This window comes from Poeciliopsis prolifica, unplaced genomic scaffold (assembly GCF_027474105.1).
Source record: "Poeciliopsis prolifica strain line A6 unplaced genomic scaffold, Auburn_PproV2 SCAFFOLD033, whole genome shotgun sequence".
NCBI classification, from domain to species: domain Eukaryota; kingdom Metazoa; phylum Chordata; class Actinopteri; order Cyprinodontiformes; family Poeciliidae; genus Poeciliopsis; species Poeciliopsis prolifica.
In genome coordinates, this window is record NW_026562408.1 from 2,071,264 (window position 1) to 2,090,208 (window position 18,945).

At 38.0% G+C, this 18,945-nt stretch overlaps 1 protein-coding gene across 1 annotated transcript in view; it reads left to right on the forward strand.

Moving 5' to 3' along the window:
• Window positions 1–18,945, forward strand: part of stk10 (serine/threonine kinase 10) — a 36,313-nt gene that overhangs the window by 7,968 nt on the left and 9,400 nt on the right. The window contains exons 2-7 of the mRNA XM_055051291.1: window positions 4,671–4,835; window positions 10,740–10,788; window positions 11,350–11,499; window positions 13,800–13,872; window positions 14,552–14,746; window positions 15,217–15,298. Of these exons, the coding sequence (XP_054907266.1) occupies window positions 4,671–4,835; window positions 10,740–10,788; window positions 11,350–11,499; window positions 13,800–13,872; window positions 14,552–14,746; window positions 15,217–15,298 (714 nt within the window). The remainder of the gene's footprint in view (window positions 1–4,670; window positions 4,836–10,739; window positions 10,789–11,349; window positions 11,500–13,799; window positions 13,873–14,551; window positions 14,747–15,216; window positions 15,299–18,945) is intronic.

The window sequence follows — 18,945 nt, forward strand, 5'->3', positions numbered from 1 at the left end:
AGACAGTTTTCTAATTTTGCATCTACATTAAGTCACAAAACTGGTAGAACTCTTGTTGTGTGTTTCAGACCAAAATCTCACTTTGACCAAAATAATACAATTTCTTGTATTAGAGTTTTTTAGTATGTCATGCAGTGAGTTTTAAAGATATTTTTTTTTCTACTAACTAGAAGAAATTTTATTTGTGTTATTGAAGAAACGCAGAGTGTTTTAGTTTTACTGCTGTCCTGCTCCACAGTGTGTCTCAAGAATCTTCTCTAAATGAAAGCAGCTAACTCACATTTGAAGAATTGAAGAATGCAACAGAGAGACATTTTTGGAAACTTTATCAGCCCGGAGTGTTTTCTGCTCCCGCTGGGACCCGGTGGTGGGAAAGCTTGATGCTTACAGCCAAAATTGAACTTTTGTGTACACTCATTGTAAAGTATTGTAGCTTCTTCTTCCCAGAAGCCATAAAGGGTTAAAACAGGCAGGAGTTTCTGAAAACTGTCAGCAGGTGATTGTGCAACTTGGAGAAAGCTGAAAAATAAAGACTTTTTTTTACTATTGACTATAACCTCCCTGCTGAAGAGACACTGAAACATCAGTATGAACATTAACTGATCACCTTCATTACAAAGCTCGACATATATGGAAAAACACTTGTCCTGGACTTTGTATTCTTGTACAAATACAGCATTTGGCGCAGTTGTAACAAGTAGCTCCCTCTTTAAATAAACAGGTACTCTATAGCCAGGTCAGTCAGTTAACATTGTTACTCTTTTGAAAGCAAGGGCTTTACCTCTATGGATGCCTGGTGTCAGAGGTGATAGAGGCACTAAGCTGCATTCCTCCTTTCAAAATGTGGTGAGAGCCTCCAGAGGAGGGGCTGTTAACAGGTTTATAATGGGGCAAAGGTCTAACTTGCTCATGTTATTCAGCCTGAAGGAAGCTGTGTGTTTTGTTCAGAGCATAACTCAGCAAACAGGTTGAAAATGCACACCAGCATGCAAAATGCTTGTACAACCTGGGAGGGATTGAACTTTGTTGGTGTTAGGCTATGCTGGGGTCAGTGGACACTTTGATTTGTCTCTTTAGACATTTATATGAACAAAGATTTCATTAGAAATTTCATATGAGAAGCTGGTGGTTCAGCTATGTTATTTTTGTACATTTTGCATCAGGAATGTTTGATGCCTCAAATGGAGAGGCATTCTCTTGGGATGGATCTGTTGGAAGCATCCATCTGCTTCCAACAGATCCACAGTTTTTATCAATGACTCTGTCAACAGGTTCGGTGTTGACGCTGTTTCTCAGCATGGCAGACTGAATACAAAGAGTGAAAATGGATGGCAGACAGAGTCTGAGTTGGTCATTAAATGCAGTACATTTGTCTGCTGACACATGGACCAGCATCACCTGCTTTTACAGCACACACTTTTCATTTCAGTGGGCAGGTAGTGAAAAGAGACGGTTGCATTTAAATTATAACAACATTATCAGCTTGGATGAACAAAACTTCGCTGTGGGCTGACGTTGTGCTGCAATGGCACAAAAGAAGAGATTCTAATCTTTCACAGAAGCATAGAAACAGACATGGAGATGATCAAAAAACAGATGACTAATCTTTTAATTTATGACGCACAAGGCTTCAATCCTTGATGCACTAAATAGCTGATCAGAAATCCAAATGATTCTTTTTTTTTACATAACTTGGAGCAAAAACAGATTTACAATCTTTATGTTGTTAAAGGTTGACATGATCCAGCACAATTTGACACAAGATAATACCTAAACGTTTACATGTTTAAGAAACACTTTTGAATGCAATCGTCTATGGTCATGGTTAATCATTTTGAAAATAATAATTAACCTTTAAGAAAAAAGAGACGAGATCCACCTTCTGTAGAATTGGCTCAAGGATCATTTTCCCTGATTTATTGATGCTTCACTGCAGCAGAGAAAACAAAAACAGATTTTTGGCCCAAAGCCAGCATCTAGATTGTTATTTCTAATACAACGGGCAGATCAGAGCCTGAAAGAGCCTGAAAGATTGGCATGTGGAGTTTCACCGTGTTAAAGGAGCATTTCTTCTCATTGTCACGTCCTTCTGTGAAACAAACTGCATTCTGCACATATTAAAACAGCAGCTCTGTGTTGCAATGCCATTGGTGTTAAACTGGTCTGCCTGCAGTCCAGACATTTCAGTCTCTAAAACATTTGGTGGCTTTCAGTGTAATTTTAAATAAACTCGAATTTTTGATCTACTCAGTTTAACAAGTCAAGAAACTTAGAAAGGCCACAAATGATCTGATGCCCAGACAAAACTTTTCCAATGGCAGTTTGCAAAAAACAACGTGCAGTAAGTCAGTTGGATGAAAAAGAAGAGTGAGAAGAAGGTCCATTGAGAAACCATGGAAACTGGTTTCAAACAAAGCCAGAGATTGTTGCTGTAGGAGTGAAGAGTCTGTGGGCTTGAAACAGGACTGTTGTTTTCTCTTGGGATGCCTGCAAGCAGCTACAGAACACAGTCAGCTGGAGTTCTGCTCCCTCAGGGCTGTTCATCTTAAATAACTTACCTCCATCCTTCAACAGTTTGGAATCGAGTGTATGTCCTTTCTACCGCTCTGCCCTTAATGAACAAGCATCAAGTCACTTGTGTATTGACTTCAGAAAGTCAGGAGATGCACTGAGGTGTTTAAGTGTTCCTTCCTGTCTGAGTGTTACCACTTGGTGAGGTTCACATACAAACATGCATCTTTATATTTTATACTCAAGGGGCCCGTTTGACGTCACACATTCCCCTGAGCTACCTCCACACAAGAGGTCTGCTTCTCAACCTCTTCGCTCCGACTCTCCTTCAGTCACCAGAAGGCCAGAGGCGCATTCCTCAGCCTTGTTACCACTGAGATGTAAACATGTGTGTGCTGAGGTTCTTTTGAACATGTGTCAAGGAGTTAAGCAACAGTCTTCTCTGATTTGGGAATAAAAAGTTGTAAACTTCCATAAGTTAAAGGCTCTTTGCTTTAATTCTGAAAATTTCCATGGAGTCTGGTGGCAGCTGTGTTCTGGACTTTCTTTTGACCATATGGACATCAGCACTGTGGGGTCCTGCTGATATACCCTGCAGTTTGCTTAGGCTCACTGCGTTGAAGCAGAGCTGCGATATTAGCAGTGCAGTGAAAGTGTCACCGTGTCTTTGTTTGCTGTTGAGGCCTGATCAACTGACTGATGGTTTAGGTTGGACGGCCATCCTGTTGACTCACTCTGTGGGCTTCTCTCTGATGAGAAGTTGCTGAATGGCTTCTCTGGAAGACTCACTTACTAGACTTTTGTGCACAACTCGTATGCACTTGAAGTCATGGCATAACATGAAGAGTGTGTGTCGCTGAGGGTCTGTTTGTTCAGATGTTTTCCCACAGACCCTGTGAAGCATGAAAGCATTAAGCCACACGAGACTGTTTAGTCTGTGGATTTCCTACAGCTCTGTGGTTGGACATGTGTACCTAGAAACCTGCATTATTAAATTCTCATACTTTCTGTCAACACCACTTCAATTCATTCAAATTTCTCTTTTGAAAACTATATCAAGACGAGATGAGAATTGTGTTTAAAATATCTTTTGACCTTTTTTGGGACAATTGGTCATTGCTATTTAAATTATGAACAAAAGTGATGTAATTTTTGTAAGACATCCAGTTTGAAACAAATGCATCATTGAAGAGCTGACTATTTATACCCGCTTAAACTTATGTACAAATTATCTGTAATTAATAGAGAATAAACATCCTTAGCGTAACCCTGAGATTTCTAAATGACTGATATTCCAAATCCATTGTGTTTAACAAACGGGAGGTTGGAAGCCCAAAAGAAAAAAAACTTCATTTTACTTAGTTTAGACTTCCTGTTTTCTGCTAGTACTGAAAATGATCCCATTCCTATTTTTCTGTTCCACATATATTTCTTCTTTGGGTTTGTAATTGTTGTAGATGCAACAACAAAGTTGCAGCTCTAAACATAGAAACATAGAGTTCCAACTGCAGAATCACAATAGCCCGTCTGTCCATAACATCCCATTCTGCATTCCCAACATATTGTCCTTCACATGACGTTCATCTCGGTTCGTTCTGTATGTGTGAGTCACTGATTTATCTGCTGATGAAGAACTACTGCTATGCCTTTCTATTATTATTTTAAAATTTTTTATGGTTCCTGTGTATCCTTAAGAAATGTGGTGTGTCTTTAAGTGTTGATCTGCATTTTCATTGCTGTTTGGTGAAACTCAATTTATTTTTTCCTTTGGGTGTCAGAGGAATTAGAAGCAGGTCAAGGAATTTGTTGTTCTGTAAAAACTTCATAGTTCTGTTTTTTTCCCTGATATGTTGATCATGATACTATTCATTTCATTTTTGATATTTCATTCCTTTAATTTGCACCATAAACATATGTTCACTTTTAGTCACAGCCACACCCTGAAACCTTCATAATTTGAAGTTTTCTGTGGAAATGTAAGAAAAGTGACTCAATTGCAGACATCTGAAATTCTTGATCTCACATGATTAACTGAGCGGAAGAAAATAGACAGTTGATTTTAAACAAGAACTGTAGTTGTAAATGAATTTACTGAAGTGCAACAATTTTGATTAAAAGGTGTGAAGTGACTTATGCTCATTGAAATGAATGTTTTGCAGGCCTGCAACAAGGAGACTGGGGTTCTGGCTGCAGCCAAAGTGATTGAGACAAAATGTGAGGAGGAGCTGGAAGACTACATGGTGGAGATTGACATCCTGGCTAAATGTGACCATCACTACATCGTCAAGCTCCTAGATGCGTTTTACTATGAGAACAAACTCTGGGTATGTTGACACTTTATCTGTTTTGTAATGTATAATTCTGAAGCAAATGGGATCTATTGTTTGCAAACTCTCCAGTCGTTTATCTGAGAAATGCCTCTATAGTAGTGCTCTGGAAAACAGGAGGATTATTCATAAAGTTGATCACAATAACTTTTCTTACACATTTTCTCTTATTTGCAGTAACCACTTTGAAAAAATGTTGGATGCTTTAAATAATTCTTTAAAAAGCCTCTATGCAGCTGATTGCAAAACTATTCCTATCACTCAACTTTTTCTTTTAGAAAATCTGAAAAGTGTGTGACCTAATGGTGGAATTTGTGAGTTCATGGTGATTTCCTGTGAGTTCTTACGCCTTTAGTTTAATAATGATTTTTTTTCATAATAGCTACATTTTTACAGCAGATGTGTAATAGTTGTCCTGTCAAAATATTCCCCCACTTTACCTGTGGATCCCTGCAGCTCATCCAGAGTAACTCTTGACCTCTTCTCTGATAAATGCTGCATCCAACTGACTTTTACATTTTGATGGGCAGCCATCACTTGTGAGGTCTGCAGAAATACAGCAGTCTTTTCATTTTCAGATGATTGATTGAAATCTGCTTCAGGAGATTTTCCAATCCTTGCCAGTTTTTCTGTGACACACCCAGACGTTCTGAAGTGTTAAATGGTCATGATGATGTCAATGTTCTCTAACAAATATCTGAGGCCTTCACAGGACAGCCAGATTCATGCTGAGATTAAACACTGATGGACTTTATTGACTTATTATATATCTACCGCACCATACTTCTAATTGTTGCTCTTTCATAAAAAATCACAATCTCAAAGGAAGCTTTGTGCTTTTTGCTGCTTCACCTCACCTTGAGTCCATTTCTGTCTAAACACAATATGAAAAGTTCAAATTATGATTTGAAGTTGCAGTCCATCCCCCGGGTAACGTAATGTTTCAGAGATGACCCCATCCTCACCCTGATGTTACTGCAGGAAAGATCAATTTCACTCACGTGTTTTCTGCTCTTCAGTCTTTCCTCATCTCCACACTCACTTTGAGTCCAGATGAAACTGTTCTTGTAATCCTCCCACTGGCCAAAACAAATAATGGTGACCTCATGTTGGGACTCAACCTTGCATTATCCAAATAACTACATTACAGGGTCAAGTCTAAAGATAGTAATGAGCAGAATTTCCTTTTTTGGCAAAACCAAATAAACAAAAAAATATATTTTCCACTAAAGCATTAAACATTTTGCTAAACGCAGCGATGGTGCGATACTCATTGATGAGTTTTCATATGTACAACACAAAAAAGGTTGTGTGTGATTCTACATTCAGTGATTTTGTTATTTGAAGTTTTAAGTGAAATAAATGTTGAGATGTGTTCCCATGTGGATGACAGAGTGACCTGGCCTTGGTGTCCACATAATTGATATTAAACCTTCAGCTTATCTCATTTCATAAAGCTGCATGGTGGATACTGCCCTGCAGTCACTATATCACTGTGTCTGAAGTCGTGGAGGCTCTTTTCAACACGATCTCTCACATAGAAAAACTGAGTGAGAGATGGCTGCTTCTCTGTGTTTTTAATTCAGATGTTCTGCACATTCTGATGCAGAACATCTGAATGTGGGTCATACAGACGGTAGTTTGAGCTGTCAGCAGATGAATCATAATTACATTTCAAGATCAAAATTCCCACATGTAAATATGTTCTGAGTTTGGCTGACCTGATTTTAATAATTTATCGTAGTTGATAACTAGAAGAGAAGTGGTGAAATTTACAATGGTTTCCTTTCGAAGGCACATTTACTACATAATAAATGGCAGTCAGTTTTAAGGGGACTTTTGCAAGGAAAAACATTTCCTTTTCACAGCGAATTCACAGTAATGACAAAGTTGTTGTAAACATACTGTGGAGTCATTTCTGAATGCTAAAAAAAACTGTCAAAAACTTTTAGGTCAACTTTCAAAACCACACAAATGAAACGCCTTTCAGTGCTGATCTGGAGAACCTGGATGTTTGACCCGACCTGAGCTGTACCTCCACATGCAGCTGCATTGAGTTTTGGTCATAGCTGAAATTCCACAGTATTGAACGTAAACCATCCCCATCACACAGTTTATACTGGTATGTCGGATATACAAATATCCCCTTTTTGTTGCATTTAAACCACACACTTCCTGTGGGTTTGTGTGTCTGCATTAGAGTTGCAGCTTTTGCTTCACTGCCTTGCTTCTAAGTTGTTTTCAGATAACATTGCTAATTTAGTACAAGTCTGAAAACATGATCTGTGAAAATGTTAATTTTGAGTTGAGGCTTTAGTAACCCTGCAGCTGGGTCTGCTGGGCAGGGTGCACTGCTGGACTTCACTATGGACCCACCCGTTCTGCTTTCCATCTCGTCTGAGAAGGTCGAGAGAAAGGAGGAGGAGTAAAAGCTGTTTGTTCTACCTCAGGAAACAATTTGATCTTGAAGCAAGCAAAGTGGCGTTCCCCAACAGTGTGAGAAAAATACGGCCTTTAACTTGGTGCTGACATTAGCAAGCATAGAAAAACGAACAGAGAGAGGAGGAGGAAGGAGGAGAAGAGCAGGGCAGTGGAAAAGGTAGAGCACAACGGCAGAACCACATCAGAGCACATCAGTTTACTCACTGATGACACCAAAACAAATTCAGTCTGTTGCTGCCTGAGTGAGAATGTTCAGTGTAACCCACATGCTATATAATAATGGTCACATTTACAAAGATGCAATCAAAACCAAATAAAAGTTTGATTAAGCCTCCTTCAGTCCTCATTATTAAAATCATTTTTAGCGCAAGCTATTCTTGTCTGCTGTAAGATGAAGTCCAGCCTCACAGCCTAACCCTTGCTGCAGTCACTGTTGGATTCCATGCTTTAATAGATACTTTTACAATGCAAAAGTTGTCAATACTTTTTTAGTCTTGTTAAAAGTTGCTTCCTTATAATCTGTTACTACAGAAAGAGCCGTTGTACCAAATGCCAATTCTCAAGATTAAAATGGTGATTTGCACCCCATAGGTCAAGGGTCAGTCTCTGCCCTGAGTGAAGGAGTTAATTAACTTTGTGTATTAGTAATGTTTAGGTGGAGAGACGTGGATGCTGCTCTGGTCTGGCAAGATAAGAAAAACCTGAGTGAAACAGAAAACCCCTGGTTTATCACTCTGTCTGTGTTCTGAGCCCAACCTGAGGTTAGGAGATATGGATCTAAGCCGAAAGATTCAGATCTGAGAATCCCAGATACACAAGGCTGAAATCAGCTCCCTCTGCAGGAGGACTGGGCTCAGTTTGAGATATTTGGTGAGGAGGTCCAAACAGCTGTTTCTTTGTTTTGAAATGAGACTGAGTATCTGTTTTGCAATTTGGCACTTTATTTTTTCTTTGTGTGATTGATTGTTATTTTTTCTTTGTGTCCTGACATATTCACAAAATGGAAACAATTTTCCTGGGATGATCACATGGATGGGTCATCTCCGGATGTCCCTCCTGGTCCAGTTCCATCTGTCAGTCAAGCAGAGACAAATGAAAACGCTAATAGGACTAAAATGTTCCTATTAGTTTTGCTGTATGAAATCTGTTTGTGTGCATCTAGTCAAACTTTATCTCTTCTCTCACAGATCATGATTGAATACCACCATTACAGTAAGAATAAATTGGTGGATAGTTGGCTTTAGTTTATGCACTTTTAGAAACATTTAGCTTTGGACCTTTTGAGAAGACACAGTTCACTGAACAGTTTCAGCACTGCAGCAAAGGATTACTTTGTTACCATGGGACTCTGGATTTACTCTGTGCTGTGTTGTCACCTTTTTTTATTCTTGATTGCACGTTTTAAAGAAGGTCTCTGTTGGTGAATGGCCTTTTAGTTCCTTTCACCTCAGAGAAAATTAGGTGGGAAATCACTGAAGCTGTTAAGTGGTGAAATTGTGGACAATACAGAGTCAGCAAAGTCTGCTCTTTCTGTTTTACTGCTCTATATGTCTGTAAGCCTGCAGAGATGCCTTAAAACATAAACAATACAAAGAGACATTCACAAACAAAAAGAAGAAATGGCTTTAGCGAAACAACTTTTTAGAGTATGTAGCAGATATCAACTAAAAAATGGATCCTGCACATTAAATGGATCCTACTAGCAGTGAACATTTTACATACAATCCCCCGCCTGCTCGACTTTAGGTTTTTCTGTGAATCTCAGGGAAAGATTTAGTTGCTGTTCCGCCCACAGTGGGTATGCTTTGCAAGCAGCTTGACCAGTTGGGGCGCATTCTTGTCCAGACAGCAGCACGTCACCCTGAATTCCTCTGGGTGGGGACGACCAAAACAAAAATCACATGTGTAGCAATCTTTCTTCCTGCTACTTGCATTGAAGAAACAGAAGATTTAAAGCTTGGGTGGTATGGCAGGCTAAGAATTTAAACATTTTCTACCACAGTTGTTCTCATGTTTTTTATAACTGATTGTGTCTCATTTCCTCACAAACACAAAAGGTTTAAAGGATAGATCCATTGGTACAGCATCTAAATGATACAGTGTAAATATTAATTTCATTTTATTTAGAAGTTGAAACTTCAAAATTTGAGGTTGAGAGAAAAATAAAACATGTCCCTTGAAGTAAAACTTAAAAGATTGAAAGGTAACTGGAATCCAGAAAAAGTCAGTCTTTCCTAGTTCACCATCATTCATCTCGTTACAGTTCATACAAATATCAAAACTTCCTCTGAAGTTCCACTGAAGGTGGTTCAAGATGAAATGATGGGAATCCAAAACTTTCATATGTACATTATTATCATTATTTTTAGTCATTTACCTTTTTTGTAATACATACAAGCTTCCTTTTAAAACATGTATACCTTAGTGTAGTTTGTCACATAAAAGCATTTCTACCAGTTGCTGTGTTTGACTTACAGTGACTACCTTCAGATTTGATTTTGCACGTGACAAATGTGAACAAAGATGTTTCTGGATCCCGTATCTGGTTCTGGTGTATCTCAGCGTGGGCACACGTACTTTTTGTTGCTTTTCTTAGGCTTGGCTGAAACGCCACTCCTTGTGCCACACTGATGCTTTGATAGTGTTGCCATAGCATGTAGAGACACTGTAATTACAAGAGGATGAGATCATTTCACAGGTATGTTCCATATTTACCTAGGCTTGATCTCTGGACACTGGAAATCAAAGTATCAGTTATATTCTATACTTTCACACCGACCGGTACATATATGATAGAAATACTTTCCAAAAAAGTATTAGTTTGTTTGCTTGTTGCTTTTTGGTTAAAATATGAGCTTTTTATAAAAACCTTCATCACATACTTCAGTCTGAATGCAACAATATGACTGTAAAATGAACCCAAAGTCTTTCATAATTTATATTTTGTCCCTGAATGATAACATTTCTAAAGGACATTTTCTACTAAGCTTACTATAAAATAAAAACAATTAAAATTAAAACACAAATTAAATCATTTTAGTAATTAAAGAATTGAAATGAAACAAAAAAGAAACTTGAATTAAAGCAGTGAAGAAGCATACCACCATCTCATACCAATTAAAAAAAAAAAAAAATCAAACTACACTGAAGCAAAAGCTGCTTGTAACGCTGGAGGAGGTCAGACAAACAGAAGCCTGAACTAATTCATGTCTATGTTTTTATATTAAACTTTAATTCCCTGTTTGAGCACCGTGTCCTGACATATTCACAAAATGGAAACAATTTTCCTGGGATGATCCCATGGATGGGTCATCTCCGGATGTCCCTCCTGGTCCAGTTTCGTTTGTCAGTCAAGCAGAGACAAATGAAAACGTTAATAGGACTAAAATGTTCCTATTAGTTTTGCTGTGTGAAATCTGTTTGTGTGCATCTAGTCAAACTTTATCTCTTCTCTCACAGATCATGATTGAATTCTGCGCTGGAGGTGCTGTGGATGCTAACATGCTAGGTAAGCCCTCTGTGTTGTTTTTATGGCTCCACCTTTCTCACCTGTGCTGATCTCTAAGTAGAAATGTGCTATTGTTATTACTCCTCATGTTTATCCCTGTAATAATAATAATACTGTTTGAATTAAACCCTGGCACTGCATAGCTCAACACAGTCAGACTTAATGGGGATCCATTAGTGTGGGAAACCCCCTCTGCCTGTTTTCATTGGATAATTCCCCTCCAGTGTGCAGCTCTGTGAGGCTAAACAAACACAGACAAAACTGAATAAAGTCTGTGGGCCTCCACTGACTTCAATGTGTGACATCTTTATTTTTTTTCTAATCAGGCATTACTTACCCAGCATTGCCATCTGATCTGAAATCACAGGTTTACCTTGTGATGTTTTCTCCCATGGTAGTTGCACAGTAGCTCAGTCCTCAAGACTTCATTTAATCATGGTACTTCGCAGGCTACATATACACTTTGAAGGTCTCCCTGCAGGTCTAAAAGCTGCTTCATTTTATTTTTACTTCTGGTCGTTGCTCTATAGTGAAGCTGTGTGTCTCTTTGCCGTTTGTCAGAGTTGGATCGTGGACTAACTGAGCCTCAGATCAGAGTGGTCTGTCGGCAGATGTTAGAGGCTCTAAACTACCTCCACCATATGAAGATCATCCACAGAGACCTGAAGGCTGGCAACATCCTGCTCACCCTGGAAGGGGATATTAAACTGGGTAAGTGTTCAATTGTTACTCCTTTCAATGATAGTTTGATCATTTGAGTAATATCAATATGTTTTTCACTGTTTTGCCAAGTGCAAACTTTTTGATGCCCATTGCAAGAAAATTGTTGGTGTATTTTCTACATTTTGTCATGTTACAATCTCAAACTTATCAGACATTTTTATAACAGACCAACACAAATTAGACTAAGGTGTAATTTTAAAGAAACTAAAAGTGTTGCCCATTCTTTTTTGGGAGAAAAGCTGAAGCTCCGTCAGATTGAATGCAGGATGTCTGTGAATGTCAGTTTTCAAGTTTTGCTGAGTAGATTTAGATCTGGTTTTTGGTTTGGTGTTTCAAGCACCAGTTGCATATTTTGGGCTGTTTTTCTGCATGGATGGTTAGTCTGGTATTAAATGATGTAATTAGCTCCTCCTTGCTTTCCCACCATACAGGCAGGAAATTCAGATTTGCTTGCACCTCATCTGTCTACACATTTGTTTGATCTGCATGGCTTCTGGCAAACGACACATAACATAAATCAAGCTCAGATTTGTGGAGTGCCGCACTGTTATGATTCTCCCACCTGAGCTGTGGATTCCTGCAGCTCCTTCAGAGTTATCCGGGCCTCTCGTCTGCTTCTTTGTTCATATTATGTTTTGTTATTGCATCAGATAGAATCCTAATAAAATACATTGAAGTTTGTTTTTGTAACATGGCAACGATGTCAAAAGGTTATTTTGATATTAACAGTTTATTTGGAAAAAAAGATTCTATTCTTTGTTGTATTTTATGGTGAACACTTGCAAAGTTAAACCAGTGTGAGAGGAATTCCTACAGAAACCCCAAATTCTTGATACACATGGACTATTATCTTCAGATTCCTCCACCCACACACAAACACACACACACACACACACGGACACACACACACGCACACACGCCGCACACGCACAGAGCTGCACTCCGACTGCAGCACTGCCAGCAAATCATAAGTGAGCATTGTGTGGGAAAACTGCATTCTGAGAATGTTGCATTTTTTCCTATATTGACTCTTTGAAGAGTTCTTCACATTCTCCACATTGCACAGCAGAGGTTGTTGACCCAACCCAAAGGCCAGTGTGTTTTGGATTAAAACACAGTTTTCCAGAAAAGAACAAAATGCTGCATCAAAAAGCTGTACGAGTTTAGGAGGTCAGCATTTGCATCCAACTTCACAACAGAAATATTTGTTATTTTAAATACCAGGATTTATTTTTGCAGAACTGAGTGAAGAGGTGGAGCTGTGAGAGCTGCTAATTTATGTAATTTCCTTGTGGAACCAGCTTTAGTATTGGTTTTGTTTTGATTTTTAAAAAAATCTTCCCAGTGAATCATTTTGTCAGTCATGCTGGTCTCACTGAGCTGGACTCAGTGCCCAACATTCCTCCCCAGTGCAGCCACAGTTAGATTTAATCACTGGGAGTTGCCTCTTCAGGCTCATTATGTCATGACATGAACTCATTTACAGTCTCCATACTTATCTAACTACATGTTAATTTAAACAAGCCAGCAATTAAGAGTCTCTGAGGTCACTAACCCATTGAAATGTAGCAATGAGACACAACATTAAACTTATGCAGCAGATCTCAATGTTTTAAATGGCTTTGGTAAAAGTCTTCATCAGTAATTGATTTGCATCTATAAATGCATAAATATAAATGCAAAAATATTTATACATGTTTTGTAACAGCCACCATCTTTGTTGGATTTGATTGAGATTTTATTTGATAGATCATTATGAAGAATTATCTATTGGAATCAGCAAAACTAAACATATTTACATCAATCACCTTAATATGCATGTCTATCACATAAAAAATATATTTTCCTATTTTAAAAACAAAGAGAACACAGCCAGAAGTTATGTCAGTAGTGTTGTGAAAATGCAGCACTTCAGATTATTTTTTTGGTAGGAAGGTCCATGGCTCTTTAAACTACAATGTGTAAAATGCTGTGAGCCTTTTCAGTCCCAATAATAGAACATGTAAGTAATTAAAGGAGAAACCCTGTTGTGCAAACATTTCTGTTCTCTGACCGTGCCACATTCTTGTGAATAAACTCAAAAAAATGGAAGAAAAGCAGTAATAATCAGGGAACATAGTAGCCCTGTAATCTTAGGGTTTTTCAGGGAATTTGGGTGGCGCTGTTTGGAAAACAGACTATAAATTCAATCATTTGGCTTTCCTCTCTCCAATAATTTCATGACAGCTTTAGATTTACTATTTGTCTATAGCTATGTTCATTTGTTCCTCCATTCTTCTCTTTTGCAGCGGATTTTGGTGTCTCTGCAAAAAATACAAAAACGTTACAGAGGAGAGATTCTTTCATTGGGACGCCATACTGGTAAGATACCCAGCATCTTAACAGAGCAGAGGAACTTTGAATATCAGTTGTCATTTGAGAAGCTTGTGTGCTCTTGTTTCATACATTCATACAAATGACCAACATCGGTCAAATAACTTTTGAAATATTTTTTTTTCTTCTTTTTTGAGCTAAACTTTAAATAAGTCAAGATAGATGAAATTAAACATGCATAAATTTGAGCTCTTGGTTGGAAAATGGATCATTTCAGCAGTTCTTTCCTGTGTGGTTCTGTTTGAGAACCAGGGACCGTTTCTGCATGAACCTTGTTCTACGGTGTGATCCTCTAAGTGAATATTTGTTGCAGCTGTTAATTAGTGACTAGCGCAGGTTATGATGCATTGATGACGGCTGATAAGAGAAGCGACACAGTTCATATTAAGACGTAGTTGGAAATTCCTGTTGTACTTCGGAGCTGTTATGAAATGATAGTTTTGGTTCTTACTAAGAAGAGAAATGTTCTACTCTTCAGTTTATTTACTTTGTTCTCTGTCCTAAAAGCTATAGATTACTAATTTATAAATGAAGATTAATCAAATCTGCTGCTCGGTTGCAGAATTGCTTCTTTTTTTCCAAGTGGAATTTTATATATTTTATATATTTAGACGTTCCTGTGTTATGAAAGGAAACCAGTGATGAATGTTTGATTTGCTTGTTCCAGGATGGCTCCAGAGGTGGTGATGTGTGAGACGATGAAGGACGCTCCTTATGACTACAAGGCCGACATCTGGTCTCTTGGAATCACGTTGATCGAGCTCGCGCAGATTGAACCCCCTCACCATGAGCTCAACCCAATGAGGGTCCTGCTGAAGGTCGCCAAGTCAGAACCCCCAACCCTGGATCAGCCTAGTAAATGGTAATTATAGCAAATCTGGAAAGTCTGAATATAAAACCTCAAAACAGTTTTAATCTTCCAGTGTAAAGTAAGTAAACAGCCTGGAGCAGGAAACAGAAATATGTAATTTTATTTATTACAGTAAAGAGCTTCCTGTTTGTTTTTGTTTCGAAATCTCTGAAATCTCCACCTACAGTCTCTTTATGAAAGTACAACAACGTTCCAAACAGGCGGAGCATAAACAGATGCCGAGCCGTATCTTTTCCTATCAGTTTTACGAGTCTTAATGTTCTATTGTAGCTAAATTTATAGCAGTTATCAGTGACAAGTTGCTGAGTCATCACGCTGAGTGGATATCTGTGAAGGGATGATTTGTTTGGGTCAACATCATGCATCTTCTTCATATTTTTATTGTGCTGCAACCACTTTTCTTCTGCCATCTATCTCCCCTCTTCTTACCAACCAAAGCTGTTTTTATGTATTTGCTCTAGGTCAAGGGATTTTAAGGACTTCTTGAGGAAAGCTTTGGATAAGAACCCAGAGAGTCGCCCCAGTGCAGCACAGCTGTTGGAGGTGAGGAGCAATAAAGTGTGCAAAGTTACAATCTAGTAAAGATTATGCAAGGTTGCTCTTAAGCATATGACATAATTTTGCCCTTGTTCTTTTCTTATCCTAATTGAACAGAGAGTCAAGTTCAGGATTATATAAATGCAATGATAAAAATATGCATTAATAAAATGATTGTTTCTATTTTTCTGACTGAACATAGATACTCTAATTAAATGTTGTATTTATAAAGAAAAAATAGGTTTTAGGGTATATGTTTATCAGCAGTGCCAAAAAAGAGAGCATTAATACTATTTATGTGCTAAAAATGGTTGGACTAATTTTTTTTATTAAATCTTCACAAAACCAAATACTTGTAGTGAGTACAGCTGTGTGTATATATATGTATGAAACAAACTCAGATTCTCTTTGTTAGTCAAAGTTCGTATTTTCAAAATCAGAGACAGAAAGATGGGTGTGGATTAAAGGAGGAGTCGCATCTGTTGGGATTCATTCCCCTCCTCAGCTGTGGCGTACAGCTGAGGAGGGGAATGCCAGCTATTTACAGGCCCACTGTGAGCCAGCAGTAGAGCAGGACCACTTTCTGTGTGTCATTTAGTGGGAGGAAGAGATGAAAAGTCCAAGACCCAGGCCCGGCGGGAATTCTGTCTGTTCTCCTGCAAGGGGAAAGAGACGGGTGTGGTGCCACTTTTTGATTCACTGCTGAACGTCTCAGATGTTTATCGTGCCTGCTGCTCCCAGTGCTTCTAGATGCTCACACGGTGAAGGTGGTGTTGTCCGGTGAGGTCACTTCTTTGGGAATTACCGTAGTTTAAGACAAGTTTTAGGTTCGATTCTCCAATTCAGTTGTCCACATCTTTCATAAACAGAAGAGATTTGGAGTGATTTTCTAGAAATTGGGATGAATCATAGATAATAGCGCCTGGAGTGCAGATTGAACTACATAAAGAAACTAAATTATGACATAAATGAAAGGCTTCAAGTCAGCGTCATGAAGCTTTTCATGGGAAATGGGAATTAATCATCGCTTTAACTCTGGTCTTGTTTTATCTATCCCACATGTTTTCCTGTAAAGAATGTATGCAAACATCATGAAACATTATCCGTCACTTTGACTCTGTGGCTGGCTGCAGACCATCTGGATGACTAGTATTCCCTACGATGCAAGCAGCTTCTCCTCCTTCAGAGTTTCTCATTTTATACAGTGTGCATAATCTTTTTGTTTCATTTTTTAATGTGTCTATGTTTTATTGCAAATACACCAATCCCTAAAGTTAAGTAGTCAATGTTGATTATGTAGACTGGTAAGAAATGAAGCAGTCTACTCTAACAGAAACTCCAGGCTTTTTTTCTTTTTTACTTTAGGTAAATGAAAGGCAGGAAAGTTTTCTTTACGTCGGCTAAAATAATAATTTTCCTGACCCCAATCTAAAGCTGATTATAACCTTAAACCAGAAATTAGCCGAGCTGCTCTGTAAAAACCAGAGGAGTGACCTTTTGCTACTATAAACTCTTGTTTTTTTTCTGAATAATTCGAAGGTAACTGCATGCATGTAACCCACTGGGCCATATTGTTCATGTTTGACCTTCTCACGCCATGCATGTCAAATCTCCATCCGCTTTGAGGCACCGTGAAAACAAGATGGAAAGTAAATTATGCTGCAGTGTTTTAAAAAAAAGAAAACATGGCTAATCTTTTCCTAGCAGTTGTACATTACTCCATTATTAAAGTTGAAGAAATGATTTTTTTATTGATAGTTTTTGGTCATCATGTACTGGCAGACAACTGGTAGGTGCAGAACTGTAAGTTGGAGAGAATAATCAACTTATAAACTTGGAAACAGATTAGTGGAAGGTGTGCACGGACGGACTGCATGTTCACAGAAGCTGAAGAGAGCTGTGAGGAATATAAACTTGTTGTTTCAGACTAAATCTTTCTGGAGTACAGTGACAGAATAACAGAAAGACTAACAGCAGGTATTGGTTAGAAATGCCTGATACTTTTCATTTCAACCATTAGACTTAAATTTTGCTTGTATTTAGTTCTGCAGATTATTAGGTGTAGAATATTTTAAACTTGGTCTGTTTTAAAGTTTGGACAAGGCTCTCCAAACGTGAAGGTCTTTTTGTCCTGACATGCTGAAGCTGCCAGTGCTGCTCCAGAAGAAATGCCTCCTAAACCCATAAAATCTGCTTCAAGTTAAGCAGCAGTTTATAACTCATAAAGATAATCTTCCTGTGAGTGTGAGTGTCAAAAGCATATATACTGCATAACCAAGCTGTATAAAATAAGAATGATTGCATGTAATTTTCGCCTACTTACATTTTGTTCTTGAATAAAACTTTTCGACTTGAGGCAGCAGCTTTAGGCCTTCATGGATGGAACGAGGCTCAGTGTGTGTGCAAGACAGGAGCTGACTGCTGTTTGTCATTTGAGCCAAAGCTCAATGCACTTCTTGAGGACAAAGCCTGCACATAAACAAGTGAGCGCGTGAAAACCAAGCGTCTACACACTGCATGGCCCAACACTGCCTGAAGCCTTTTCCCCCTTTGTCAGCTGTTCCAATTAAATTACCCTCAAGTGCAAAGTCACTGAATAATGAATGACCCACGTTTTATCTCTGCAGCATTTACCTTTCTGCTTTAACTTTATATCTTCTTTGCACTGCAATTAAATGGTATTTTGATCTGAACAATAGCATCAGAGAGAGTTTTGTGATGCTGCAATAGCAGCATCACAATAAATGCTTCCTTTCGCAATGACATCCCATTAAAAGTATTTTACTATTCATTCTATTCTTTGTCCAGAATGATTAAAATTTTTTGTCGTGTTTTCAGTTAAATAAGCGTTGATTTTTAGTTCACATGAAAGAACTTATGTTAGATTTAATCTAATTTACAGAACTTATTTTAAATCCAACTAAGTCTTCCAGGATGCACCAGAATTACTACCAAGTAAAGACGAGTAAAGTTTTACCTTTTCTGACTTTAGTGAGTTAGATTTCACTATTAATTATGCATAATTAAACTGTAACACAAACCTATGAGTACGTTATGTATGAGTGTCATACAATGCCCTTCAAAACATGCCTTAAAAATCAACATGGATGATCTCAGGCTGAATAACTTAGAAAAATAGTTTGCCTGAAGTCACACAATATGGGAAGGGAATATAATTCAGAAATTCACATTATTTTATCATTTCTACTTTACATGTTTTTTAGTCTGATCATTGAAGAATCTTTAGTTAGTAAGTCATGCATTTTTATGATGTGACACATTTCTGTTTACCACCCTGCAAAGTGATGCAGACCGGAGAACAAACCATGTGGTGTCAGATGGATAGATGTATGTTGATCTTCAAAAGTTAGGAAATGGATAAAGGACAATTCTTAAACCAGTCTAATGAATTAAACTCGTCTGAATCAACTAATCTGTTTTCTCAGCATGAAGACAATATGTGGAAAACTTCAAATAATTGTTTTAATATTTTTGTGCATGTAGCATGAGGCATTACTCTGACACTCTTTATTAGAAAATTATATATTTACTTAAAAGACTTGGGACCTAAAAGGAAAGGCTATTAAATAGAAAAATTGTCCTAGTGGACTTTCTTTGAGAGTATTTCCATGGAAACTCATCCAGCTTCTTCA